Consider the following 27,793-nt stretch of genomic DNA (forward strand, 5'->3'; position numbering starts at 1 on the left):
CAGGCTGGAGTGCTGTGGCCGGATCTCAGCTCACTGCAAGCTCCGCCTCCCGGGTTCACGCCATTCTCCTGCCTCCCGGGTAGCTGGGACTACAGGCGCCGCCACCTCGCCCGGCTGGTTTTTTTTTGTAGTTTTTAGTAGAGACGGGGTTTCACCGTGTTAGCCAGGATGGTCTCGATCTCCTGACCTCATGATTCGCCCGTCTCGGCCTCCCAAAGTGCTGGGATTACAGGCTTGAGCCACCGCGCCCGGCCAATTTTTTGTATTTTTAATAGAGATGGGGTTTCACATGTTGGCTAGGCTGCTCTTGAACTCCTGACTTCAGGTGATCCACCTGCCTTGGCCTCCCAAAGTGCTGGGATTACAGGCATGAGCCACCACACCTGGCCAGAAAAATACTTTTATAATTTGAGTTCCAGGACGTAAACATCCCTTTTTAAATTGAGTACCTACAAACTGTTTTAAAATAATTTCCGATTAAAATATTTTAAAAATTAAATACCAGCCTTAAGAATTATGGAGGGTAGAGCTAAGGTAAAATGAGCTGAAAGCATTTTTTAAAGAATGAAATCCTGGCCAGGAGCGGTGGCTCATGCCTGTAATCCCAGCACTCTGGGAGGCCGAGGCAGGCGGATCACGAGGTCAGGAGATTGAAACCATCCTGGCTAACACAGTGAAACCCCATCTCTACTAAAAATACAAAAAAATTAGCCGGGCATGGTGGTGGGCACCTGTAATCCCAGCTACTAGGGAGGCTGAGGCAGGAAAATGGAGTGAACCCGGAAGGCAGAGGTTGAAGTGAGCCAAAATGGCACCATTGCATTCCAGCCTGGGTGACAGAGTAAGAATCCATCTCAAAAAAAAAAAAAAAAAAAGAATTAATTCCCAAGTCTCTGCATCAGATAGGATTTATTGCAATAATACAGCAAACTCATGGGGGACTAGGTATTATTTTATATATAAGTAAAATTGATTATATAAAATGTTTTATATATAATTGAAACTAATTTCCCTTATGAAGAATAACTGTAAAAAAGAAGGAATAAGTTTACAATTGTTAACTGTAAATAATAAGAAAGAGACAACCTAATAGGATCATGGGTAACAGACAGATCCTAGAAATATAAATGGGTCTTAAAACATACAAAAAGACATTTCACTTGGTTCATAATAAAAAAAAACCCGCAAATTCAAATTATGCTGAAATACCACTTCTCACTTATCAGATTTCTCATCAGAATATCACTTATCAACGATCCTTCAGTCTGATAACGCCTTTGCAGGTGAAAGTGTGGAAATAAAGTACTCTCATACATTGCTGGTGGGACTGCTAAATGCCACAACTCCATGGAGGGAAATCTGGCAGGATCAAAATTCCAAGAGCACGCACTGTCTGAGACAGCAACCGCATTTTCAGGACTTGGTCCTCCAGACACTTGCTTCTATGAGAAGGGACACATGTCGAAAGTTGTTTGCTGCAGCCATGTTTGTAACAGTGCAACATGACAGGGGACCAATAAAATAAAATACGGTTCATCTGTTCACAGTAAAATACATAGCTCTGACAAAGGAGAAAGCTCCTGTGCATTAATATGCAGTGAGCTCCAAGACATAAGTGAATAAATGCAAGCTGCAGAACATGTGCGCAGTAATTATGTATTAGGGTGGGCATGGACATTTTGCTTGTGTATAATACATATAAAATCTCTCTGGAAGAATATACAAGAAACTGGTAATGTTTGTCTCTAGAGAAGAAAACACGGTAGGGAGATAGAGGTAGGAAGGAAAATTCCCTTTGTATATCGTTTTTTATTATCTGAATTTTGAACCAAGAGAACAATTTCACTTATTTCAAAACATTAAATTTAAAATAACTAAAGAGAAAACTAAATAACTAACACAGGTGCAGCAATTCTTAGGAAGCAGAAGCATAGCAGCAGAAAGACATACAACACTCACTCTTCAGTCCTTCTAGTCAGCACCTCTCTAAGGCATGATACCATAAAAACTACGGGATCGGCCGGGCGCGGTGGCTCAAGCCTGTAATCCCAGCACTTTGGGAGGCCGAGACGGGCGGATCACGAGGTCAGGAGATCGAGACCATCCTGGCTAACACGGTGAAACCCCGTCTCTACTAAAAATACAAAAACTAGCCGGGCGAAGTGGCGGGCGCCTGTAGTCCCAGCTACTCGGGAGGCTGAGGCAGGAGAATGGCGTAAACCCGGGAGGCGGAGCTTGCAGTGAGCTGAGATCCGGCCACTGCACTCCAGCCTGGGCGACAGAGCGAGACTCTGCCTCAAAAAAAAAAAAAAAAAAAAAAAACTACGGGATCTAATTTCAATAAATGCATTCATTTCACAAAATATATATGATATATAAATATCTTTCTGAAAAGAAAAAGGATTTTTTTTTTTTTTTTTTGAGGCGGAGTCTCGCTCTGTCGCCCGGACTGGAGTGCAGTGGCCGGATCTCAGCTCACTGCAAGCTCCGCCTCCCGGGTTTGCGCCATTCTCCCGCCTCAGCCTCCCGAGTAGCTGGGGCTACAGGCGCCCGCCACCTCGCCCAGCTAGTTTTTTTTTTGTATTTTTAGTAGAGACGGGGTTTCACTGTGTTAGCCAGGATGGTCTCGATCTCCTGACCTCGTGATCCGCCCGTCTCGGCCTCCCAAAGTGCTGGGATTACAGGCTTGAGCCACCGCGCCCGGCCGAAAAAGGATTATTTTAATATCATATGTAACTCAATGAAATATAGCTTCTTACTGGAGCAACTTGTCAGAGTGCAATCACTACTGAAATCAAGAACATACACTCGAGAAGAGAAGCTGCCAGGTTCATTACCTGGGGCTCTGGGGCTCCTCATCTTCATCTCCATGCATCAGATTCTGAACTAACTGGAGGATGCTCACCATATCTTGTCCACTGCAGAATAAGAAGAGTTGATGGGCTGATGGGAACAGCACACATCCCCCACCACTCTCCCGCTACTTCCCTCATCCAATTAGCGTTACTTAAAGTTTTTTTTTTCTTAAGTAACTATAAGAGAAAGAATGTGGTATATAGTTTATGCTTTTTAAAAAACAAAGCTCAAATTATAAACTGAATTCTGATATAAACTTACTTGTGGTTAAATAAATCTTCTACCTAAATGAGAGTTTCATTTTAATAAATGTCACCAGTCTTTTCATTTTTATTTACTTTTTTGAGACTGGGTCTCACTTTGTCACCCAAGCTAGAGGGAAATGGCATGATCTAGGCTCACTGCAACTTCCACCTCCCGGGTTTAAGCGATTCTCCTGCCTCAGCCTCCTGAGTAGCTGAGATTACAGGTGTGCACCACCACACCCGGCTAATTTTTGTATTTTTAGTAGAGACGGGGTTTCACCATGTTGGCCAGACTGGTCTTCAACTCCTGGCTTCAAGTGATCCACCCTCCTTGGCCTCCCAAAGCGTTGTGATTACAGGCATGAGCCACCATGCCCAGCCGTTTTTGTATTTTCGGTAGAGACAGGGTTTTGCCATGTTGCCCAGGCTGGTCTCAAACCACTGAGCTCAAGCAATCCTCCTGCCTCAGCCTCCAAAAGTGCTGGGATTACAGGTCTGAGCCACCTTGCCCAGCCACCAGTCTTGCTCTAGCAACATTTCTACACATTTCATTTGAATCTTGGAGTACAAGACAGAGAGTATTTTATAAGCATGTAGTAAGAGCCAAAAGTCCTTATAATATGTACTTATATGTTATATAAAATATAATACATGTATAATCATCCTTAGTATATTATAATGCTAGACAGTCACAGAATACTCCATTGCCACTGGTATATCTAATTTTCCTCTTTAGGGATCTTGTCTGTTTGGACTAACAGCCTTTATGCAAGCTTCATTTATTACCAGCTCTTCCCCAAGCTGGGAAACTTGAGATCTGCTTAGAGTGTAACAACATTTTACTTCTATCCAAGATACGTTGCTATGAAATGTTCATTACATGAGGAGATGGAAGGTTATGAAAAGAATTCAAATGGCTGAAGTAGCAAGCAATGGCAAGGCAACCTGCAACAAGAATAACGTAAAGCTATTCCTCGGTCAATGAGAATAGACTAAAAAGATGTTTCCTCTTTCAAAAAAGGAAGTGCCATCAAAACAATGTCCCCAAACCTATTGTCCCCAAGGTGCTGCCCTTCAAGTGAGAGGAGCTCTGGGCCTTAGACACTGTAGAGATTAGGGCAAGCAGGGGCCCCTGAGGCACACTTGGCTGCCTGCCACATGACCTTGAGCAAGCTATTCCAACTCCCCGAGCCAGATGTGATGGATTTGGGAGGCTTCAGACAGTGAGGGAAGAGCGCTTAGCTATGCCTGGCATGCTACTGGTCTTCAATGCTGGGTAGCAGCATTCCTAAGTGTGAATCCTCCTAGTCAGTGGCTTAAGTCGCTGTCATTCTGAGAATTACAGATGCTGCTGGGAATATATCTCCTGGGAAAACTTCTGTAGAATCAGGAGACTAAACCTTATAGCCTTTGGCTTCCATCAGTAGGCCCGGAATGAGGAGATTTTATAGGACCTGCCTCCTGTTCTGAGCTGAGAAAGCACTTCACACCTAGCTTCACATCAGCATTATTCATGCTATGAATAGGAGTGACTGTTTTAAAAGTATTAGTATCTTGGCGTGTTACTGGCACACTGTGATCCTTTATCTATACGTTTCTTTTGCAACCTGGTTCCATTTATATTCAGGTCAAAGGATATTTAAAGGAGTTGTACTGTTTACTTATGTGCAGTTTCCTGGTTATAACAGGAAAAAAAAATAAGTTTGTCTCAGGGAAGCAGGGCTGGGACACTAATTTCAAATTAACTGCTAACGTCTTGGGAAAATTTTAGTCAGCTATTTACTTTTTTGCTACTTTTCCTGCTACTTAAACCATGAAGATGTGACAGATTTGCCTCAGTTGCCAAAAAATAAGTAATTTGACATTTTCCTTTCATTTACATTATGAAAACAATATCTTTTTTTTTTTTTTTTTTTTGAGGCGGAGTCTCGCTCTGTCGCCCGGACTGGAGTGCAGTGGCCCGATCTCAGCTCACTGCAAGCTCCGCCTCCCGGGTTTGCGCCATTCTCCCGCCTCAGCCTCCCGAGTAGCTGGGACTACAGGCGCCCGCCACCTCGCCCGGCTAGTTTTTGTATTTTTTTAGTAGAGACGGGGTTTCACTGTGTTAGCCAGGATGGTCTCGATCTCCTGACCTCGTGATCCGCCCGTCTCGGCCTCCCAAAGTGCTGGGATTACAGGCTTGAGCCACCGCGCCCGGCCGAAAACAATATCTTATCAAATTAAAATACCTCTTAGAATAAAACTCAGTCCACCAAATAGATTACAGGTTTCAACAGTGAATTAAGTATGATACCCCAGTTATAATGACAAATTTGTATATCACTTTGATTTGATAGGGTCCCGTCATGTTGTTCAGGGTGGCCTCGAACTCCTTGACTCAAGCCATCCTCCTGCCTCAGGCTCCCAAGCAGCTGGGACTACAGGTGTGCACCACGGTGCCTAGCTCCATGTATCACTTTTGAGTCATGAGGTCGTATTAAATTGTTGGGTTTTTTTTTGTTGTTGTTGAGACGGAGTCTCGCTCTGTCGCCCAGGCTGGAGTGCAATGGCCGGATCTCAACTCACTGCAAGCTCTGTCTCCTGGGTTCACGCCATTCTCCTGCCTCAGCCTCCCGAGTAGCTGGGACTACAGGCGCCCGCCACCTTGCCCGGCTAGTTTTTTGTATTTTTTAGTAGAGATGGGGTTTCACCGTGTTAGCCAAGATGGTCTCGATCTCCTGACCTCGTGATCCGCCCGTCTTGGCCTCCCAAAGTGCTGGGATTACAGGCTTGAGCCACCATGCCCGGCCAAATTGTTGGTTTTTAAAAAAATTTTTGGCCGGGTGCAGTGGCTCACACTTGTAGTCCCAGCATATTGGGAAGCTAAGGCAGGCGGATCACCTCAGGTCAGGAGATAGAGATCATCCTGCCCAAAACAGTGAAACCCTGTCTCTACTAAAAATACAAAACTTAGCTGGGAGTGGTGGCGCACTCCTGTAATCCCAGCGACTCGGGAGGCTGAGGCAAGAGAATCGCTTGAATCCGGGAGGCAGAGGTTGCAGTGAGCTGAGATCATGCCACTGCACTCCAGCCTTGCAACACAGCGAGACTCCATCTCAAAATGAGAGAGTGTCTGTATCACTCCCGCTGGAGCGCAGTGGTACAATCACAGATCGCTGTAACCTTGAACTCCTAGGTTGAAGTGATCCTCCCTCCTTGGCCTCCCAAAGTGCTGGGATTACAGGTGTGACCCACTGTACTCAGCCTCTATTAAATACCAAATGGGAGAGGGAGAGGGAGAGAAGCCAGTAGATACAGCAGTATCACCAACTAGCCAATGGCACTTCCGTTTTCTAATGTTATACTGCACATAAGTCTATTTAAATTTGCTATGTGTTCATTAAAACTAAAACCGTAACTCGATGATAAGATACCGGTTTAAGAAAAATGTAGGCCAGGCATAGTGGCTCACACCTATAATCTCAGCACTTTGGGAGGCCGAGGTGGGCGGATCACCTGAGTTCAAGGTCAGAAGTTAGAAACCAGCCTGGCCAACATGGCGAAATCCCATCTCTACTGAAAATACAAAAACTAGCCAGGTTTGGTGGTGCATGCCTGTAATCTCAGCTACTCGGGAGGCTGAGGCACAAGAAAGACCTGTTTGAACCTGGGAGGTGGAGGCTGCAGTGAGCCCAGATCGCACCACTGCACCCCAGCCTGGGCTACAGAGCAAGACTGCGTCTCAAAAACAAACAAAAATTTACACCTTAACTAAAGGTATGGATCTTCACTGCCACCTACCTGCCCTGGAGTGGGCCTGGAATATCTCCGGATATGAGCTTCTTTCCATTTTCCTCTTCTGTTCTTCTAATTTAAAGAAAAGAAAAAGCTGTTCATTTATTTCATCATACCAAATTTCTAACTCCTGAACATGCAAACATGACCGTGTTGCCTATAACCTCCCAGTGACTGAGGCGGGATTTCAAACACATTTATCACATCTCCCTGCCTCCAGTTTCAGGTATCATTCGAGTTTCTGGAAAAGACAAGAATACGCAAAAAGTTCCACCCACTTCTTGTTTACTTGGTGCTCCATATGACCTGAATATATAATAAGTATTTATAGAGTCAAATCAATATATTAAGTAAATGAAACTCTTAACAGAATTAAATATTGTTAAGTCCTTCCTCTCAATTTCAAAATCCTTAATTACAAGGCACCCTTTACCCAAGACAAATACCAATTTTCAAGTCAGCCTAAGCTGTGTGTGACACTGTGAAGCCAAGAGGCATCTTTAACAGAAGGAAACCGGAGTTGCTGGCTTCACAGCAGGCTGAACTTGTTGAACAGGGTCACCTCTGTCCTGCTCACCTCTGACTGTCCTCCAGCATCTTCATTGCCTCCTTCAAGTTTTTTCCCATTTCAGCTAACGTGGGGTCTGCTATCTGAGAGACAAAAAAAAAAAAAAAGAAAGAAATTTTCATAATCCTCTATTACCTCTACAACACAATTCACCCAGAAAAATCAAGTGCATCATTTCTTCTGGATTTACTGTAAAATACATGCATGATTTTAAAACTTCCAACAGTACAAAAGTATAACAGAAAAAGTAAAAGTCCTCCAGCCCCACTTCCCAGACGAAGTCGCTGTTTTTATTTTTATTTTTTGCGATGGAGTCTCACTCTGCCACCCAGGCTAGAGTGCAATGGCACAATCTTGCTCACTGCAACTTCTGCCTCCCAGGTTCAAGTGATTCTCTTGCCTCAGCCTCCCAAGTAGCTGGGATTACAGGCACACACCACCATGCCCAGCTACTTTTCATATTTTCAGTAGAGACGGGGGTTTCACCATGTGGCCACGCTAGTCTCAAACTCCTGACCTCAAGTGATCTGCCCACCTCGGCTTCCCAAAGTGCTGGGACTGCAGGTGTGAGCCACCGTACCTGGCCTCCTTTTGTTCCTTTTGAATTTTAGTACCATGTGTATACCTACCTCCCACCCAAAAAGTAAACAAAATAGAATTTAAATTTTCCTGCAGAATTATTATTTTTTCACCATTCATTCTGGGAAGAACCACATGAGGCCAAAACCAAGGACCTTGCCCTTCTTCACACTTGGTGCCACTCTCCCCCTTGACAAGTTACAAGTCCCGTGGAGGTAACCACAAGGTCCCCTCAGCCTGGCCTTTGTACACAGTCCCGGGGTACGGGCAACGCATGACCCACACTCCAGGGCAGCAGGACAACTTGGTCTTTGATGACATCACTTCTGATAACAAAGTGAGTCAGCTTCACTTCAGACAAGCAATGTGGCAGTGATACAAAGACATGCTATTTTGACAAATACTATTATTTTTGAGACAGTCGCTCTGTTACACAGGCTGGCGTACAGTGGTTTGTTTGATCGTGGCTCACTGCAGCCTTGACCTCCAGGGATCAAGTGATCCTCCCACCTCAGCTTCCTGAGTACCTGGAAGTACAAGCGCTCGCCACCATGCCTGGCTAATTTTTAAAATTTTTTTGTGGATACAAGATCTAATTATGCTGCCCAGGCTGGTCTCAAACTCCTGAGCTCAAGTTATCCTTCTACCTGGGCCTTCCAAAGTGCTGGGATTACAGGCGTGAGCCACTGCGCCCGACCTTTTTGCAGAATTAAAACACACACATTCATTTTCCTTTCTCTATTTTTAATCTCTGTAGTTATTTTTAGGGAGAAAATTCTTGTTGACCTCAATCTCTATGTAGTATGAGTTGTTATAATAATTGATATTACATTATATATATTATACACAATAATACATACAATATTATATATAAGTTAGAGCTCTTTTGTTCCCCTTACTCTTCTAAGTGTGCTGCTTAAAGGAAGAACTATGTTTATCTTTTCGTATTGCTCACTGTATCTAGCAATATCTTACAGCGTGACGTACAATATGTACATATTTAAAACTTCATTGCCTCCTCAAAATTGTTTTTAAGAAACTCCACTCCATTTATCAATATGAGATTCAGAAATTGTTACATTCTAGACGGGACCTAAGGGATCTAGTCCAGAGATTTTCCAGCTGTGTTCTCCTGAGCCGTAAGGCCCCTGGGAGAACTCTGAGAAGGAAAGGTTACGTCAGCAGCTGGGGCCTCCAGCTCCCTAGCAGATCAGCTCTGTTTTATATAACAGGGTTTTAAGTAAAGTTTTATTTGTAAAAAGTTTCACTGAAAAGAAAAAAAAATTGTTTGGGAGACCATGGCAGAACAATCACGTGAGGCCAGGAGTTCCAGATCAGCCTGGGCAACATGGTGAGACCCCACTTTTACAAAAAAAATAATCAGTTGGGTGCGGTGGTGCACTCCTGCAGTCCTAGCTACTTAGGAAGGAGAGGTAGGAGGATCACTTGAGCCTCAGAGTTTGAGGCTACAGTAAGCTATGATTGTGCCACTGCACTCCTGGAACAGTAAATCCCTGTTGCAAAAAAAAAAAAAAAAACCACAAACATATAGCATAAAAACATCTGATTCTGGTCTAACATTTTGGAGGTGAGGAAACTAAGATGCAGAGAGGTTAAGTGACTTGCCTACGGTCATGGAGCTAATAAATGACAGTGAGGTGCCAAAACCTGGAGTCCCTGACTCCTGTTTCTGGCCTCTATTATATCACACTGGGTCCCACAAGGGCTTACAAGGTAATCATTTAGCCACAACCAAATTTTTAGATAAAATAGACAAATTTTCAAACAGGTGTTTTCAATAAAATTCACCACTTTAACTATGAAAAGGCTCAGAAAGCACTTGAGAAAGGCCTCAGGGCTGACAGTTAGTGAGGAGAATGAGGAACAGATGATGGTCAAGAGAATTTATCTTCACCCCTGAGTCAGCTGGTGATGCTCCTGATGATCCTCACTCCTGTGACACTCCCGTGTGTCCCCTACCATCTGGCCAAATGAAAAGATAAACAGTTTGGCTTGATTCACACCTTCATGCTCCCAACGACCGTCCTGTCTCAAACATCCTCATGACTTTTATCTATCTCTCGCCTAGCACCTATTCAATTACAAGTCAGTAATTCCAGGAAACCTTTATGGATAAAGCCACTCTTGCTCTTTCACATACCCTCTAACGACACTGACGCCTTCTGTCCTAAACCAAAAATCTAGACTTGTTGCTTGACAACGTTGGTGGTATTTATGGGGACAATGGGACAGAATGCTTGCAGTTGTTGCGACTGCCATTTATCCTCAAGATTCCTTACACCCTTTACTGTGAATTGTTTTATAGATGTGCTTTCCAGTATAAATGTGCTCCCCAATTAGATTACAAGCTTCTTGAAGGCAGGGATTCAGACTCCTACTAATTTTGACTTCTCTTTAGATCAAGGATCTAAAGTTGGCTCAATTCTCTGATTGTCATATCACCCTGAAAATCCCTTAGGAAGGCAGCCAGAGAGGGTATCAACATACTGTTCTCTAAGCGCAACACAGCTATTTCTTTCAATAGAATTATAATGTATATTTCCAGTAAGAATAGATAAAACATGCCAAGCGTGGTGGCTCATGCCTGTAATCCCAGCACTTTGGGAGGCCAAGGCAGGAGGATCAGTTGAGTCCAGGAGTTTAAGATCAGCCTGGGCAACATGGCAAAACCTCATCTCTACAAAAAATACAAAACAAGTTAGCCAGGCATGGTAGTGCATGCCTGTGGTCTCAGCTACTCAGGAGGCTGAGGCGGAAAGATTGCTTGAGCCCAGGAGGTCAAGGCCACAGTGAGACAACATCATGCCACTGCACTCCAGCCTGGGTGACAGAGCAAGAACTGGTCTCAATTAAAAAAAAAAAAAATAGACAAAATACAGCTCAGGCAATAGGGCAAAACCCCATGTCTGCAAAAAATACAAAAGTCAGCCAGGACCGGGCGCGGTGGCTCAAGCCTGTAATCCCAGCACTTTGGGAGGCCGAGACGGGCGGATCACAAGGTCAGGAGATCGAGACCATCCTGGCTAACACGGTGAAACCCCGTATCTACTAAAAAATACAAAAAAAAACTAGCCAGGCGAGGTGGCAGGCACCTGTAGTCCCAGCTACTCAGGAGACTGAGGCAGGAGAATGGCGTGAACCTGGGAGGCGGAGCTTGCAGTGAGCTGAGATCCCGCCACTGCACTCCAGCCTGGGCGACAGAGCGAGACTCCGTCTCAAAAAAAAAAAAAAAAAAAAGAGTCAGCCAGGCATGGTGGTGCGTGCCTGTAGTCCCAACTACTTAGGAGGTTTAGGTGGGACAATCATGTGAGCCTGGGAGGTTGAGGCTTTGGTGGTGAGCCATTATCACACTACTGCACTCCAGCCTGGACGACAGAGTGAGAACCTGTCTCCACAACAAATACACACACACACACACACACACATACACATATCTATATACATATATAATACGTATACATACACGCAAAAAATAGTTTAGAAGCCATATTGCGTGCATACGCATTTATAAACACTAAAATCCCATGCAATGACAAGATGTTTAAACTGTGAGAGGTACGAGGGAAATGCAGATTCATAATCCCCAGGTGAAGCTCTGACTCAGGAGTGCACAAGCACTGCATGGACTGACTTACATTTAAATTGTTCTTGCTGGCTAGGCATGGTGGCTCACGTCTATAATCCCAGCATGTTGGGAAGCTGAGGTGGACGGATCACCTGAGGCCCAGAAGTTCAAGACCAGCTTGGCCAACATGGCGAAATCCTGTCTCTACTAAAAATACAAAAATTAGCCGGGCATGGTTACGTGTGCCTGCAGTCCTAGGTACCTGGGAGGCTGCAGCAGGAGAATTGCTTGACCCCAGGAGGTGGAGGTTGCAGTAACCTGAAACTGCGCCACTGCACTCCAGCCTGGGCACCAGAGCAAGACTGTCTCAAAAAATTAAATAAAAATAACAGTTCTTGCTCTTCAGGGGGTAAGCCCGGGGGGAGGGGGGAGTGGGTGGGTAGGAAAAGCAGCACTGATAGTTAAGTTTGGGTGAAAAAATGTGAACAATGACCCCAATGCTGTAGACTCTCACGTGTTTGTTGCATTAGTTGGATAATCCAAAATATGAAGTATTACCCAGTTTCAGGATAACATTAAGATCTAAACCAAGGAATGCGCTATGAAAAGTTTGTAGGTTAACTGATCTCTTAAAACTACTAAAAACAGCATCTTCATAAGCTTCTACTGAGGGCAGTTACCACTTTCTTCATCACATTTCTTATACTCAATAGCTGTGGGCAATGCCAAAATAGCTGTATGATCAACATTAATAAACAACAGCAGGGCAACAGCCAGACACAAACCTAAATGAAGAATTAAATTGTGCAAAGATGCATAAAGATGTCTATTAGTTAATACATAGGAGACTGTTTGATAATGTTGGCAGAAAAAAAAAACAGGCCGGGCGCGGTGGCTCACATCTGTAATCCCACCACTTTGGAAGGCCGAGGTGGGTGGATCACCTGAGGCCAGGTGCTTGAGACCAGCCTGGCCAACATGGCAAAACCCCATCTCTACTAAAAATACAGACATTTGCCAGGCATGGTGGGGGGTGCCTGTAATCCCAGCTATTCAAGAGACTGAGGCAGGAGAATAGCTTGAACGTGGGAGGCGGAGGCTGCAGTGAGCAGAGATGATGCCACTGCACTCAGCGTAGGCGACAGCAAAATTCCATCTCAAAAAACAAAAACAAAAAACAAACAAACAAAGGAAAAACAGTATTCTATGTCAGGTTCCTGAGAAGAATGTCAAATAATTTCTGAGTCCCTTAGCACTGAGTGCAGGGTCAGACACAGAGTAAGTATTCAATCAGATTTATGATCCTTATAATTACTAATATTTACTGGGTTGCTTACTATATTCCAGGCATCGTGCTAATAATTAACGCCTCTACACACATTACTTCCTCACAAGCCCCAGATCATAGTACATTTTAGAGTCAGAATTTAAAACTAAGTAAAATTCTAGGACCAGTGCTCTTAATCACTGCGCAATACTGCTTCTCAATTTCATCAAGTAAATGAAGCAACTCAATGCTTTAAAAAAGCTCATACTCAAAAATCATATTTAGAACTACGGTTTAATTTTAAAGATTATCCTTGCTTGATTAATGGTTTCACCTGGGAAGAAAGTGACTCTTTACAGGGAAAATTTCTATTTTTTTTTTTTTTTTTTTGAGACGGAGTCTCGCTCTGCCGCCCAGGCTGGAGTGCAGTGGCCGGATCTCAGCTCACTGCAAGCTCCGCCTCCCGGGTTCCCGCCATTCTCCTGCCTCAGCCTCCCGAGTAGCTGGGACTACAGGCGCCCGCCAGGTCGCCCGGCTAGTTTTTTGTATTTTTAGTAGAGACGGGGTTTCACCATGTTAGCCAGGATGGTCTCGATCTCCTGACCTCGTGATCCGCCCGTCTCGGCCTCCCAAAGTGCTGGGATTACAGGCTTGAGCCACCGCGCCCGGCCGGAAAATTTCTATTTTACAACAGTCTCAACTAAATGGCCATAAACTCATCATCCAGATCAGGGCATTTTCTTTTTTTTTTTTTCCTTTTTCCACCCACCCTTAAACCCAAGCATTTTTAAGAGTGAAAGGGTGGCCAGGCGTGGTGGCTCATACCTATAAAACCAGCACTTTGGGAGGCCAAGACGGGGCAGATCACCTGATGTCAAGAGTTTGAGGCCAGGCGCGGTGGCTCAAGCCTGTAATCCCAGCACTTTGGGAGGCCGAGACGGGCGGATCACGAGGTCAGGAGATCGAGACCATCCTGGCTAATACGGTGAAACCCTGTCTCCACTTAAAAATACAAAAAAAAAAAACTAGCCGGGCGACAAGGCAGGCGCCTGTAGTCCCAGCTACTCGGGAGGTTGAGGCAGGAGAATGGCGTAAACCCGGGAGGCGGAGCTTGCAGTGAGCTGAGATCCGGCCACTGCACTCCAGCCTGGGTGGCAGAGCAAGACTCCGCCTCAAAAAAAAAAAAAAAGAGTTTGAGACAGCCTGGCCAAAATAGTGAAACCCCATCTCTACTAAATATACAAAAATTAGCTGGGCGTGGCAGTGTGCCTGTAATCCGAGCTACTCAGGAGGCTGAGGCACAAGAATCACTTGAACCTAGGAGGTGGTCACAGTTAGCCAAGATAACGCCACTGCACTCCAGCCTGGGCAACAGAGCAAGACTCTGTCTCAAACAAAAATCCCAAAACCAAAAAAAGTGCAACAAAGCATTTACAGAGTGGATATATCTACATGCACATTTTCTGACAGACACTAATTGCTGAGAATTTACACAGTTATACCTCTCTACAAATTTATAAATGATATTTCGAGTATGGTTAATTCTGTTGTATAAATGAAGTGGGTTCAATATTTTTGCTACAATTTTATCTAACACAGATGCATGGTAGGTATGATTTAATTCTCCTTTCCTAAGAAGAACCATTCAACTGTATCCTCACTATCACAGAACTGAGACTTTTTTTTTTGAGATGGAGTCTCATTCTGTCTCCCAGGTTGGAGTGCAGTGGCTCAATCTCGGCTCACTGCAAGCTCCACCTCCTGGGTTCAAGTGATTCTCCTGCCTCAGGCTTCCAAGTAGCTGGCATTACAGGCGTCCGCCATCACGCCCAGCTAATTTTTTGTATTTTTAGTAGAGACGGGGTTTCACCATGTTGGCCAGGCTAGTCTTGAACTCCTGACCTCAGGTGATCTGCCCGCCTTGGCCTCCCGAAGTTCTGGGATTACAGGCCTGAGAAACTGCACCCAGCCAGAACTGAGACTTTAATAGGTAGCTCATTTTATAAAACAAGCCCTAATACTCATACCTTCATGAGCACTTTTTCAATCTTTTTTTTTTTTTTTGAGACACAACCTTGCTCTATTGTCCAGGCTGTCACAATGGTGTGATCATAGCTGGCCATAGCCTTGAATTCCTGGGCTCAAGTGATCCTCTAACCTCAGCCCCCTGAGCAGACAGGGATATAGGCACATGCCACCATACTTAGCTAATTTTTAAAAATTTTTTGGAGAGACAAGGTCTTAACTATGTTGCCCAGGCTGATCTCAAACTCCTGGCTTCACGAGCAATCCTCCTGCCTTGGCCTCCCAAAGTGCTGAGATTAGAAATGTGAGCCACATTGCCTCGCCAAGAATCGTTTTTATGCTAGGTGATTTTTATCACTTTCGGACAGTATGGATATTAAAATACTCCCTCACTATCAGAAGAAATATTACATATGTAATGTTAACATTGCTTAAAAGTTCTGACAATTTAAATGTTGGAGGAAAAGTCAAGAATCAAACACAATGTAAGACGATTAAGGAGGTCAGGGAGCAACTCTCAATTTTTCAAAAAAGCTAACAGAAAATTATAAATTGGCAAGGCCAGGCGCAGTGGCTCACGCCTGTAATCCCAGCACTTTGGGAGGCCGAGATGGGTGGATCATGAGGTCAGGAGATCGAGACCATCTCTACTAAAAATACAAAAATTAGTCAGGCACGATGGTGGGTACCTGTAGTCCCAGCTACTCGGGAAGCCGAGGCAGGAGAATCGCTTGAACCCAGGAGGCGGAGGTTGCAGTGAGCCAAGAATGCACCACTGCACTCCAGCCTAGGTGACAGAGCAAGACTCTGTTTTGGGGGGAGGGGGAATCATCTTTTGAAAACACACTAATAAACACTTTCCTCAGTTAAACCAGTTCACCAGTGTGAATTTAAAAAATTATACATTTGGCCGACAGCAGTGGCTCATGCCTGTAATCCCAGCATTTTGGGAGGCAGAGGCGGGCGGATCACAAGGTCATGAGTTTGAGACCAGCCTGTTCAACATGGTCAAACCCTGTCTCTACTAAAGATACAAAAAATTAGCTGGGCGTGGTGGTGTGCCTGTAACCCCAGCTACTCAGGAGGCTGAGGCAGGAGAATCGTTTGAACTCAGGAGGCGGAGGTTGTAGTGAACTGAGATGGCACCATTGCACTCCAGCCTGGATGACAGGATGAGAGTCTGTCTCAAAAATAAATAAGTACACACACACACACACACACACACACACACACACACCTTTATGTGATTTAGAAAAAACAAAAAGCCACACACACACCTCAAATCCCAGAATACAGAGACACTACAGTTGAGCACAAATTGAAGTTAAAAAAAAAGGGGGGGGGTGCAGGGATGGGATGGGGGGGTGCAGGGATGGGATGGGTGGGTAAAGAGGGCGAGAATGACAGAAAGCAGGGCAGGGATCCACTGCAAAGGGACATTTTCAGGGAGATGGAAATGCTCTGTACCTTTTTTCAGGTGGGTAGGTAGGGGACTTGTTTTTTGAGACAAGGTCTCACTCTGTCACCCAGGCCAAGTGCAGTAGCACTATCGTGGCTCAATGCAGCCTCACCCTCCTGGGCTCAAGTGATCCTCTCACCTCAGCCTCTCAAGTAGTTGGGACTACAGGTGTATGACACCAAGCCTGGCTAAGTTTTTTCTTTTTTATAGAGATGGGGGTCTCACTATGTTGCCCTGGCTGCCCTCAAACTCCTGGGCTCAGGTGATCCTCCTGCCTTGGCCTCCCAAAGTGTTGAAATTACAGGTGTGAGCCACTGTACCAGGTCAATGCTTCGTATCTTGATCATGCTGGTGGTAATATCCCTATATACAACTTCCAAAACACAAACTCTATAACTAAAATGGGTATTTTTGTTGTACGTAAACTGTCCCTCAATTTTTCATAAAGGGGGAGTAAATCTATGTAAAGTAGATTTAAAATAAAATATTAGGCCGGGCGCGGTGGCTCAAGCCTGTAATCCCAGCACTTTGGGAGGCCGAGATGAGTGGATCACGAGGTCGGGAGATCGAGACCATCCTGGCTAACCCGGTGAAACCCCGTCTCTACTAAAAAATACAAAAAACTAGCTGGGCGAGGTGGCGGGCGCCTGTAGTCCCAGCTACTCGGGAGGCTGAGGCAGGAGAATGGCGTAAACCCGGGAGCGGAGCTTGCAGTGAGCTGAGATCCGGCCACTGCACTCCAGCCTGGGCGACAGAGCGAAACTCCGTCTCAAAAAAAAAAAAAAGAAAAGAAAATATTAAGCAAATAATAGTATAGGTGGTACACTGATGTGGCCAAATTCACAGACGGTACATGAATAACTGCTGTTTGGGAGATACAGAGCTAAGCCTTTAAAGAGAAGGCTTTTTTTTTTCTTTTTTTTTGAGACGGAGTCTTGCTTTGTTGCCCAGGCTGGAGTGCAGTAGGGTGATCTCGGCTCACTGCAACCTCCACCTCCCGGGTTCAAGCAATTCTCCTGCCTCAGCCTCCCAAGTAGCTGGGACCACAGGTGCATGCCACCACACCCAGCTAATTTTTTGTATTTTTAGTAAAGACAGTGTTTCACCGTGTTAGCCATGATGGTCTCTATCTCCTGACCTCGTGATCTGCCCGCCTCAGCCTCCCAAACTGCTGGGATTACAGGAATGAGCCACCACAGCCAGACAAGAGAAGGCTTTTAAGAGAAGCAACCTCTATAAAAAAAGAATGTCTAAAGTTCATTTTTAAAAGTATATTAATTGTAACATTCATCAAAAATAGAAGTATGTAATACTTTCATTTCAACAAAGTTTTTTTTTTCAGGAGAGAAATATTCTTATTTGGGGGACTTTTAGGGCTTATTTCAGGGGCCTCTTAGGGCTAAAGAGAAATCAGCTGCTCATATTAGAAGACCTTGGTGTTATCAAATGCTAGTTTATACCATATGCATTAGACATATAAAAAATCACTACCTATCTTCGGCTGAGATAAAAAGCAAGAGGCAAAGCTCCAAACAGCTGTTCCTAACTTACCAACTACTCTTGCCTCCCACAGCTTTCTGAACAAGGTAAATCCTGAATAGTGATAATCATTCAACTTCATCTCTGCAAAAAGCATTTCTTTTCCTCCCAGGCGAAAACAAACAGTGCCTGCTGTCTAGCAGTAAACAAGTCCCCCAAACACCACACACATCTATTATAATACATACCTCTGAGAAGCCACGGCAAGAACACAATGTTCCTTACGGGCCAAGGATGAGAGAAGAGGAAAGGTATCCTCCAAGTTGATACAGTGACTTGTAAACCTGCTTTATCTTATTGGGGTCTCAGTTTCTACATTTGTAAGTATTTTTTGCCTGATTCAATACTACAGTATTTAATTAAGAACCAGAACTTTTGTCTCCTCCCATCTTCTTTTTTTTTTTTTTTTTTTTTTTTTTTTTTTTTTTTTTTTTTTTGAGACGGAGTCTTGCTCTGTCACCCGGGCTGGAGTGCGGTGGCCGGATCTCAGCTCACTGCAAGCTCCACCTCCCGGGTTTACGCCATTCTCCTGCCTCAGCCTCCCGAGTAGCTGGGACTACAGGCGCCCGCCACCTCGCCCAGCTAGTTTTTTGTATTTTTAGTAGAGACGGGGTTTCACCGTGTTAGCCAGGATGGTCTCGATCTCCTGACCTCGTGATCCGCCCGTCTCAGCCTCCCAAAGTGCTGGGATTACAGGCTTGAGCCACCGCGCCCGGCTTTCTTTTTTTGTTTTTGAGATGGAGTCTCACTCTGTTGCCCACACTGGAGTGCAGTGGTGCAATCTCCTGAGTAGCTGGGACTACAGGCGTGAGCCACCACACCTGGCTAATTTTTGTATTTTTCGTAGAGATGGGTTTTCACCATGTTGGCCAGGCTGGTCCCAAACTCCTGACCTCAGGTGATCCACCCACCTTGGCCTCCCAAAGTGCTGGGAGTACAGGCATGAGTCAGCACGCCCAGCCGTCTCCTCTCATCTTCTAAGAACTGGATACTATCATTTGAAAGTGTTATTCTTAACCATCATGGTCTCTACGCTTGAGTGTGTCTGTGAGAATATGAAGACATACTGTAATTACTGGCTCATTAAGCATCATAATCTTCCTAGTCGCAAAGGGTTAGCCAAGTATTTTATAAAGTGTAACTATGAGTATTTAAACTTACAAATTCCTCAAGAAGATAGGCGGAAAATAGGAAAGAAAAGGGCAAAAATAGGCCGGGCGCAGTGGCCCACCTGAGGTCGGGAGTTTGAGGCCAGCCTGGCCAACATGAAGAAACCCTGTCTCTACGAAAAATAAAAAAAATTAGCCAGGCGTGTTGGTGCGCGCACAGGAGAACTGCTTGAACCCAGGAGGCAGAGGTTACAGTGAACCGAGATCATGCCACTGCACTCCAGCCTGGGTAACAAGAGCAAAATACCGTCTCAAAAAAAAAAAAAAAAAAGAAAGAAAGAAAAGAAAAGGGCAAAAATATCCAACAGTGGAAAGGAGGGAGCAAAGTTAACTGCACAGATCACATCTCAGTCACAGAGAGCAGTATATGAAGGGGGAGAAAAGCCTCTAATCACTTGACTGAGATATATGTGGGAGATGCTAGAAATCCAACTCCGCGTTCCAAAAAACTGTGTTCCCAGAGACCACTACTGCAGTGTCGATTCACACAGCCCTTATAACATGAGTAAACACTTCCAGATAATGACACTGATGGAAAAATAGCATACAATAGGAAAGCTCTATTTCTAAAAACTTTACTGTTTAACTGGAATCACACCTTTATTCTGCAACAAAAAGAAAATTGCTGAACAGAAGCAGATACTGTTATAACTCTTCCTTAAAATAAGCTTCTTCCCTAGGGCTTGTTAGTGCGCGATCAAACCAGAAAGGTAAAGATGAAATGGCTTTCCTGTTTCTTGATTTTCATCTACCAGCAATAATATGAGGCATGCTCATAAAGAGTTGCATTACATTTCAATTAAACTCTAGAAAAGCATAATTCTGAGCTAAATACTCTGCCTAAAGAATCTTTTCCATACAATCTGATTACTTGCTCCTTGCACTCACAACTTGTTTCTTAATTTCTGTGCTTTTTATCCCTCCTTTCTATGTTTCTTAATTTCTGTGCTTTTTATCCCTCCTTTCTATGCAAGGTTTTATCCAAAAAGTATACCCCTTACCAGAAAGTGACCTCCTGCCGGGATCCCATCTTACTCACCTTGTGTGTCTGTCAGGACTCAGCACTGGGCTTTGGCCACAGCTCACCTTCGATTGATAAAAAATATACATCAAGGCCGGGTATGGTGGCTCACACCTGTAATCCCAGCACTTTGGGAACCCAGCCAGGCAGATCACTTGAGGTCAGGAGTTCGAGACCAGCCTGGCCAACATGGCGAAACCCCATCTGTATTAAAAATACAAAAATTGGCCGGGCGCAGTGGCTCACACCTGTAATCCCAGCACTTTGGGAGGCCGAGGCAAAGGTCAGGAGATCAAGATCATCCTGGCTAACACTTGGTGAAATCCCGTCTCTACTAAAAATACAAAAAATTAGCTGGGCGTGGTGGCGGGCATCTGTAGTCCCAGCTGAGGCAGGAGAATGGTGTGAACCCAGGAGGCGGAGCTTGCAGCGAGCCGAGATTGAGCCACTGTACTCCAGCCTAGGCCACGGGGCGAGACTCCATCTCAAAAAAATAAAAAATAAAAAAAAAAAAAATTAGCCAGGTGTGGTAGAAAAATAATCCCAACTACTCGGGAGGCTGAGGCAGGAGAATTGCTTGAACCCAGGAGGCAGAGGTTGCAGTGAGGCAGAGGCTGCATCGAGGTGAGATCGCGCCACTGCACTCCAGCCTGGGTGACAGCAAGATTCCGTCTCAAAAAAACATATATATAAATCAAAACAGGTTTCTGCTTTAGGTGACAACAGATGACATTAAGCTCAAGCAACTTCTACCTATAACTCATAATCCTAGATACAGTGGAGCAAAGACGGAAATAGGGACCATCAATAGCTCTGCCACTGACTTCCCCTGCAGTCTTGAATAAATCAAGAATGAACAAAGCCATAAATATCTAGTATCAAGAACTGTGTATCATGGCCGAGTCCTATCAGTTTTCCCTGAGAGCCAGTATTAGATAATCATTTACAGCCTTAGCCACCATGCACCTGTATGCAAAACCCTCACATTGTAACACTGGAATTGGCTTTATATGAAAGCTACAATTACAGCTTCTCATCTCCTGCCATTCTATATAAAAGAGTGGGATCTACAGAGCCATATACGGAAACTGGTCATTTCAACCTTGCCTAACAGGGGTTCCTTTCTCATGCTTTTTAAGGAAGGAGCAGGAATAGAAATTCTCAGAGTCCTTATCAATAAGTAATGATCAGGAATGTTCTATTGATGCTGCTATAAACCTCCAGCATAACAGCAAGGTGACAAAGAATTTTCTAAAATTAGGCCCAAATAGGAGGAAAGAAACGCTTAGCTCAGGATGAGTTCAAGAACCAAAAATGGACTGAGTTGTGCTGATTGAGGTCAGAAACAGGGTCAAAGTTGCCTCTTTCAGAGATGAGAATTAGATATAACAAGTAATTGGCTGGGCATGGTAGCTCACGCCTGTAACCCCAGCACTTTGGGAGGCCAAGGCGGGTGGATCACTTGAGGTCAGGAGCTTGAGACCAGCCTAGTCAATATGGTGAAATTCCATCCCTATTAAAAATACAAAAATTAGCCAGGTGTGGTAGTGGGCGCCTGTAATCCCAGCTACTTGAGAGGCTGAGGCAGGAGAATCGCTTGAACTCGGAGAGCAGAGGTTGCAGTGAGCCGAGACTGTGACACTGCACTCTACCCTGGGCGACAGAGTGAGACTCCATCTCAAAAAAAGAAAAAAAAAGTAATTGCCAGCTCTTAGCACTGTCCAGTGGAACCTTCTTTGGCGATGGAAATGTTCCACGTCTGTGCTGCCCAATGTAGCAGACATCAGCCACATGTGGTTGAAATGTGGCTAGCATGACTGAGGAAAGGAATGTTAAATTGTGCTTAATCTTAATCTCGATGTAAACTGCCAAATATGGCTAGTGGCTACCAAACTGGAACTGTAGCTCTAGATTCCCTAAATTAGGGACTTTCAACCAGAGGCAATTCCCTCCACCCCTTGGGGGACAGCTGCCTCCATCTGGAGACATTTCTTATTGTCACAACCAGGGGTAGGGAGTGCGACTAGCATCTACTGAGCGGAGGCCAGGGACACTGCTAACCACGCTGCCATGCACAGGCCTGCCCCCACAACAGCGGATTATCTGACCCAAAATATCAGTAGTGCTGATGCTGAGAAATTGCTCTAAGCTTGCTCAAGGATAGAATTAAAGTAAACGCAAAACAAACTGTAGCATACCTTGTCTAAACATAATACCCAGGAAGAATGAGATCTCTTAACCAACAGAAAAAGGTCCGGGCTATTCTACAAGTTTAGAGTAGCAGGTTTTGACCTGGCATGGTGGCTCATGCTTATAGTTCCAGCACTTTGAGAGGCTAAGGCAAGAGGATGGCTTGAGCCCAGGAGTTTGTGACCAGCCTGGGCAATATAGTGAGACCTTGACGCGATTAAAAAAAATTTTTTAATTAGCTCAGTGTGGGGGTGAATGCCTATAGTCCCAGCTACTCAGGAGGCTGAGGCACGAGGATCTCTTGAGCCCTGGAGACGGACGTTGCAGTGAGCCAAGATTGTACCACGGCTCTCCAGCCTGGGTGACAGAGAGAGATCCTGTCTCAAAAATAATAATATAACAGGTTTTTACTGAAAGGTGTATGTATTTAATAACTTAAAATCTTCATCATTATAGTGATTACTTCCTGTGGCATTTTCTTTATTGAATATTAACCTAAGTACACATTGTGAGGCTCTGCTACAGGGCCTTGTTCCTTATGCCTTGAACATACAGTGGAGGGTGGGGGCAAAGCCCCTACTGCTACTCTCCTGGTTTGAATTCCTTGCCTCCTCAATTAACCCATCTGATCATCTGATTTATTGGGACATCACTATCTCAGATACAAGAAAACTGATACTGTTGTGAAAGAAAAGCAAATCATGACAAGAAAATGGCTCTGTTATCACAGGTCTGCAAGTTTACATATCAACAGAAAAAGCAAGGGACAGAATTATATTTGGACCAAATCCCAATCATCGAGTGATTCTACTAAATGATGATCACATACTACTTTTTTTTTTTTCACATACTACATTTTAAAGTGAGAGATGTTATTTTAAATTTTAGAGGGTGAGTATCAAATAACATTGTGGTTTCTGTAATCAGTATAAATTATGCAAGGATCAATTTATTTATTTATTTATTTATTTTTATTTTTATTTTTTATTTTTTTGAGAGGGAGTCTTGCTCTGCCGCCCAGGCTCTCAGCTCACTGCAAGCTCCGCCTCCCGGGTTGACGCCATTCTCCTGTCTCAGCCTCCCGAGTAGCTAGGACTACAGGCGCCCGCCTCGTCGCCCGGCTGGTTTTTTGTATTTTTTAGTAGAGACGGGGTTTCACCGTATTAGCCAGGATGGTCTCGATCTCCTGACCTCGTGATCCGCCCGTCTCGGCCTTCCAAAGTGCTGGGATTACAGGCTTGAGCCACCGCGCCCGGCCGCAAGGATCAATTTAAATGGGTTCATAACTGCTCACATAGCTCTCGACTTTATACTAACAATGTAGAATTTAACGCAGCATAGTCTATTCCTCAAAGAAACAGGAATAATGAACACAGTTACATGTTTCACTTTGACTCAGACTATTTTTCAGAACATAAAGTCATCAACACTCACATCATAGCAATGCTTTTTCTTTTCTGCCCAATTAGCACCAACATAAATTGTTCATTCCATCTAAGGCCCTCTATTACTTCAGGGAATATAAACGTAAGTCCTGGCCAGGCGCAGTGGCTCACACCTGTAATCCCAGCACTCTGGGAGGCTGAGACGGGCGGATCACAAGGTCAGGAGTTTGAGACCAGCCTGACCAACATGGTGAAACCCCGTCTCTACTGGGAATACAAAAATCAGTCGGTGTGGTGGCATGCGCCTGTAGTCACAGCTGCTCGGGAGGCTGAGGCAGAAGAACCACTTGAATCTAGGAGGCAGAGGTTGCAGTGAGCTGAGATCGTGCCACTGCACTCCAGCCTGGACAACAGAGCGAGGCTCCATTTCAAAAAAAAAAAAAAAAAAAGTAAGTCCCAGTCATAGTTCTGAAAAACTTAGACTCAGAATTTTCACACTGATCTAAGGCAGAAACTTCCAGCCCACATGTTCTGAATTCCTAAAAGATTACAGCAATTTTTGTGAATGCTCCAATATTAAACACACTGGAATTGCAGTCCCTCTTGATATCTTAATTGAGAGAGTTTAAGATATTTTATCATCAATTAACACTTAGGGAGCAACCACTGTAATCTACTGATCAAATGCCAGAAAAGTAATATTTAAAGCAGGATTCCGACCCACTCTGCAGATTTTCCTATAAAGGCTAATTACTCCCAGAGGAAAGATCATCCCAGTTGTTTAGGATTCCAATTACAATCACATGAAGCCCATCCACCTTCTTAGGAAATTGAAAACACCACTTTGCATCATTTTGTACTCAACTGCTGGTGGTATAAACATGATCTTGACCAGGATTTCTCAGTCTCAACACTGCTCACATTTTGGGCCAGAGAATTATCCAGCGTGGGGAGCTGTCCTGTGCAATGTAGGATGTTTAGCTGTGTCCCTGGCCTCTACCCACTAGGTACGGTAGCACCTCCCTGCCCCCACTGTGACGATCAAAAATATGCCCAGAGATAGCCAAATGTCCCCTGGGGAAATAAATTGCCCCCTGCTTTAAGAACCACTCATCTGGACAAACTCAAAGTACCAAAAGGTAGACACTCTGCTAATCAGAAGACCGTAAAGACTTTATTCCCAGCCAGGAAAACACGTAACATTCACTCCAGAGATGGCACAAGAAAACCATATTATCTTTTTCTTGTCTTCCACCCAATGTATGCTAAGCAACCCAGGAGTAGGCTATAGCACTGTGAGCACACGAAGACATCTGGCCTAACTTTTACAATTATTGCCTTCAACTCTCCAGCGACAAGTGAACAAATCTACAGCAGCTGCTGCCTTGAAAAAAGACAAAATACATTATTCCTACTAGCTCAAAATTCAAATGTAGCCGTCTTAAAATACTAGCATTGCTCCTGAATGCCACATGCATGAAAAGCCGGGTGTGCACTGGACTGGACAGGCTGACTCCCAAGCTGGAACACAGAGAAGGGCTTTGAGGGAGGGCAGAATGTCAGGTACCGAAAGCAGGAATCCATGAAGAAACCCAAACCGGTTCCCATTTACAAGCCCTAACACTGGGACAATGAGAATCCGTTTCACATGGTAGAGCAGTCAGCCAGGTACACCACGCTGCCGTCCTAAAAGGAAATCAGAGGTAGGCTCTGTTACCAGTGGATTTCGAGTTGACTCGGGGATCCCTCCTCGCCACTGGAAAGGGGGAGCCAGGAAGTTGTGCAGCAGCTGCGATCCCTGAAACTCAATTCGCAATCTACGCAATACCCACCCCTTTCTGGAACTCATAAAGGTTCTCGCCCGGTGTTCGCAGACTTAGCATCGGAACCACCTTCGTGGGGCGGAGTGGGAGGGGGACGGTGGCGGTTAAATATGCAGATCTCGGTCCCGCCCCCAGAGGTTCTGACCCCGGGACTGAACCTCCACAGTTTACCAAAGGCCCCAGGTGATTCCCACGCAGGCTGAAGTTGGAAAACCACTGCTTTAGCAATTTTCATTCCTAACTTGGAGACCAAGAAAAACCTACAGGTTTGCAGCTGGCTCCGAAATAACTGCGGCTTCTTTCCGGGAGCATCTGGGGTCGCCAACGGAGAGCTCCCAGTCCTCCGAAAGGGCCAGCCGAGTTCAGGCCGGCCACTCACGGAATCTCGGCAGGGCCCAAGGTCGGCCCCACGGTCCCAGTCCTGGGCTCCGGGCGTCACGGCCCCCACGGAACCCCGCCCAGCCTCTTCGACCCACGGGGACCGTGAGACACCTGGCCCCGTGACGCGCCCGGGCCGCAGCCGCCCTCCCGGCGAGGCCTCCTCAGGCGGGGCCCATCAGCCCGCGTCCCCCTGCCCGGGTCACAATGGCAGCTTGAGACTGGCAAACAGTCGCCTCGGAGGCGGGAGCCCCGGGCCGCAGCGCCGTCCCCATCGCCCCCTCCCGGTACGGACCTTCTCCAGGGACGTGTCCATGGCTGAGGCGGCCGGTGGTGGCCCAGCGGTCCCGGGCGCTACTTCCTCCTCCCGCGCCCCGCCGCTGTTTCCACGCTGGCAGCGCTGACGTCCTCCGCGCCCGTGGCCGGCGGGGCGGAGAGGAGGAGGAGCTGCCCGGCGGCGCCGCGGGCTGGCGAACCTGCGGGTTGAGGGGCGGCGGGGCGGGGCCCCGTGAAGGTGGGCGGAGCCCTCTGGGATTCCGTACCTGGGCCTCACGCCGGCCCTCCTTAACGTGCGTAGGTGAAAAGTGGAGGATGCCCAGTGGATTGTTCACCAAACTCACTCTTTCCAGCAGCCTGTCGCAATCAACAAGGTAGAAGTATAATAATCACAAAGTACTATTCATGGAGTGAAAGGCTGGAAATACTAGTGACGCACCTGCACTTCCGGACCCAGGCTTCCAACTCTCCCGCCTCCCCTCCCGCCGTCATCCCTCGAGAATGGAACAGGCCATTCGCCACGAAGGCGGTGAGCGAGCGAGCACCCTTGCACATGCGCAGGACTCACAGCGTCCTCGGCGCCCGGGGACTTGGGGGTTTTGGGTTTGGGGGCTACTTGGTGAACGCCGTTCAGAGAAGGCACTGATCTAAGCCGACGTGTTTGTCTCAGACCTTCCCGCCGAATTATAGACGGAAAATATTGTTCAGACAACTGGGCCAGCCTTCTCCTTCATGTCACAATTATAACTTGTCAGGTAATGGGTAATAATAATAATAATATTAATACATCAGCTGCTGCTCTTCCATTTTCCTATTTCAGCAGCTCTAGGAGATCATCATTATCCCCATTTCGCAGTGCCGATCTAGGTACGATTCAGACCCGAGCCCCATGAGTCCACATGCCGCTTCCACTCCCACTTTACTTTAAATGTTTTAAAAAGTTAATTTTTTATTAATTTTTTTATGTTGTTACCGATGAATTGAAGGGAAAAAAATTTTAAATCTCATTTTAATAAAGAAGCGTGGATGTCTCACTATGTTGCCCTGGCTGGCTTTGAACTCCTGGCCTCAGGCGATCTTCCCGTCTCAGCCTCCCAAAGTGCTAGGATTACAGGCGTGAGCTACCACGCCCGGCCACTTCTGCAGTTTTATTGCAATGTATTTCTAACGAATGGGAAGTCGTACATTTGCTTAGTAGATTCCTCCGACCTTAATGAGGGAAACTGATGTAGACTACCACAGTTGCAATCAATGGAACACTTCACCTCTGCGATGACCCTACAACCACAAATCTTACTCCTTTTCTCCCTGTTTTTTCTTTTCTTTCTTTCTTTCTTTTTTTTTTTTTTTTTTTTTTTTTGAGACGGAGTCTCCCTCTGTCGCTCAGGCTGGAGTGCAGTTGTGCGATCTCGGCTCACTGCAAGCTCCGCCTCCCGGGTTCACGCCATTCTACCACCTCAGCCTCCCAAGTAGCTGGGACTATAGGCGCCCGCCACTGCGCCCGGCTAATTTTTTGTATTTTTAGTAGAGACGGGGTTTCACCATTCACAGGATGGTCTCGATCTCCTGACCTCGTGATTTGCCCGCCTCGGCCTCCCAAAGTGCTGGGATTACAGGCGTGAGCCACCGCGCCCGGCCTTCTCTCCTGTTTTT

At 45.6% G+C, this 27,793-nt stretch overlaps 1 protein-coding gene across 1 annotated transcript; it reads right to left on the minus strand.

The window, feature by feature from the left end:
* Positions 1-916: 916 nt before the first annotated feature.
* Positions 917-26,695, minus strand: LOC115895196. The gene is made up of 6 exons (XM_030924463.1): positions 26,580-26,695; positions 26,160-26,427; positions 7,453-7,526; positions 6,882-6,947; positions 2,838-2,918; positions 917-1,442 (listed from the first exon to the last, which is right to left on the minus strand). The coding sequence occupies exons 1-6, from the start codon at positions 26,693-26,695 to the stop codon at positions 1,331-1,333; spliced, it is 717 nt and encodes a 238-aa protein (XP_030780323.1). The 3' UTR covers positions 917-1,330.
* Between the last annotated feature and the right edge of the window lie 1,098 nt (positions 26,696-27,793).

The sequence above is a fragment of the Rhinopithecus roxellana genome, chromosome 20, assembly GCF_007565055.1.
Source record: "Rhinopithecus roxellana isolate Shanxi Qingling chromosome 20, ASM756505v1, whole genome shotgun sequence".
NCBI lineage: Eukaryota > Metazoa > Chordata > Mammalia > Primates > Cercopithecidae > Rhinopithecus > Rhinopithecus roxellana.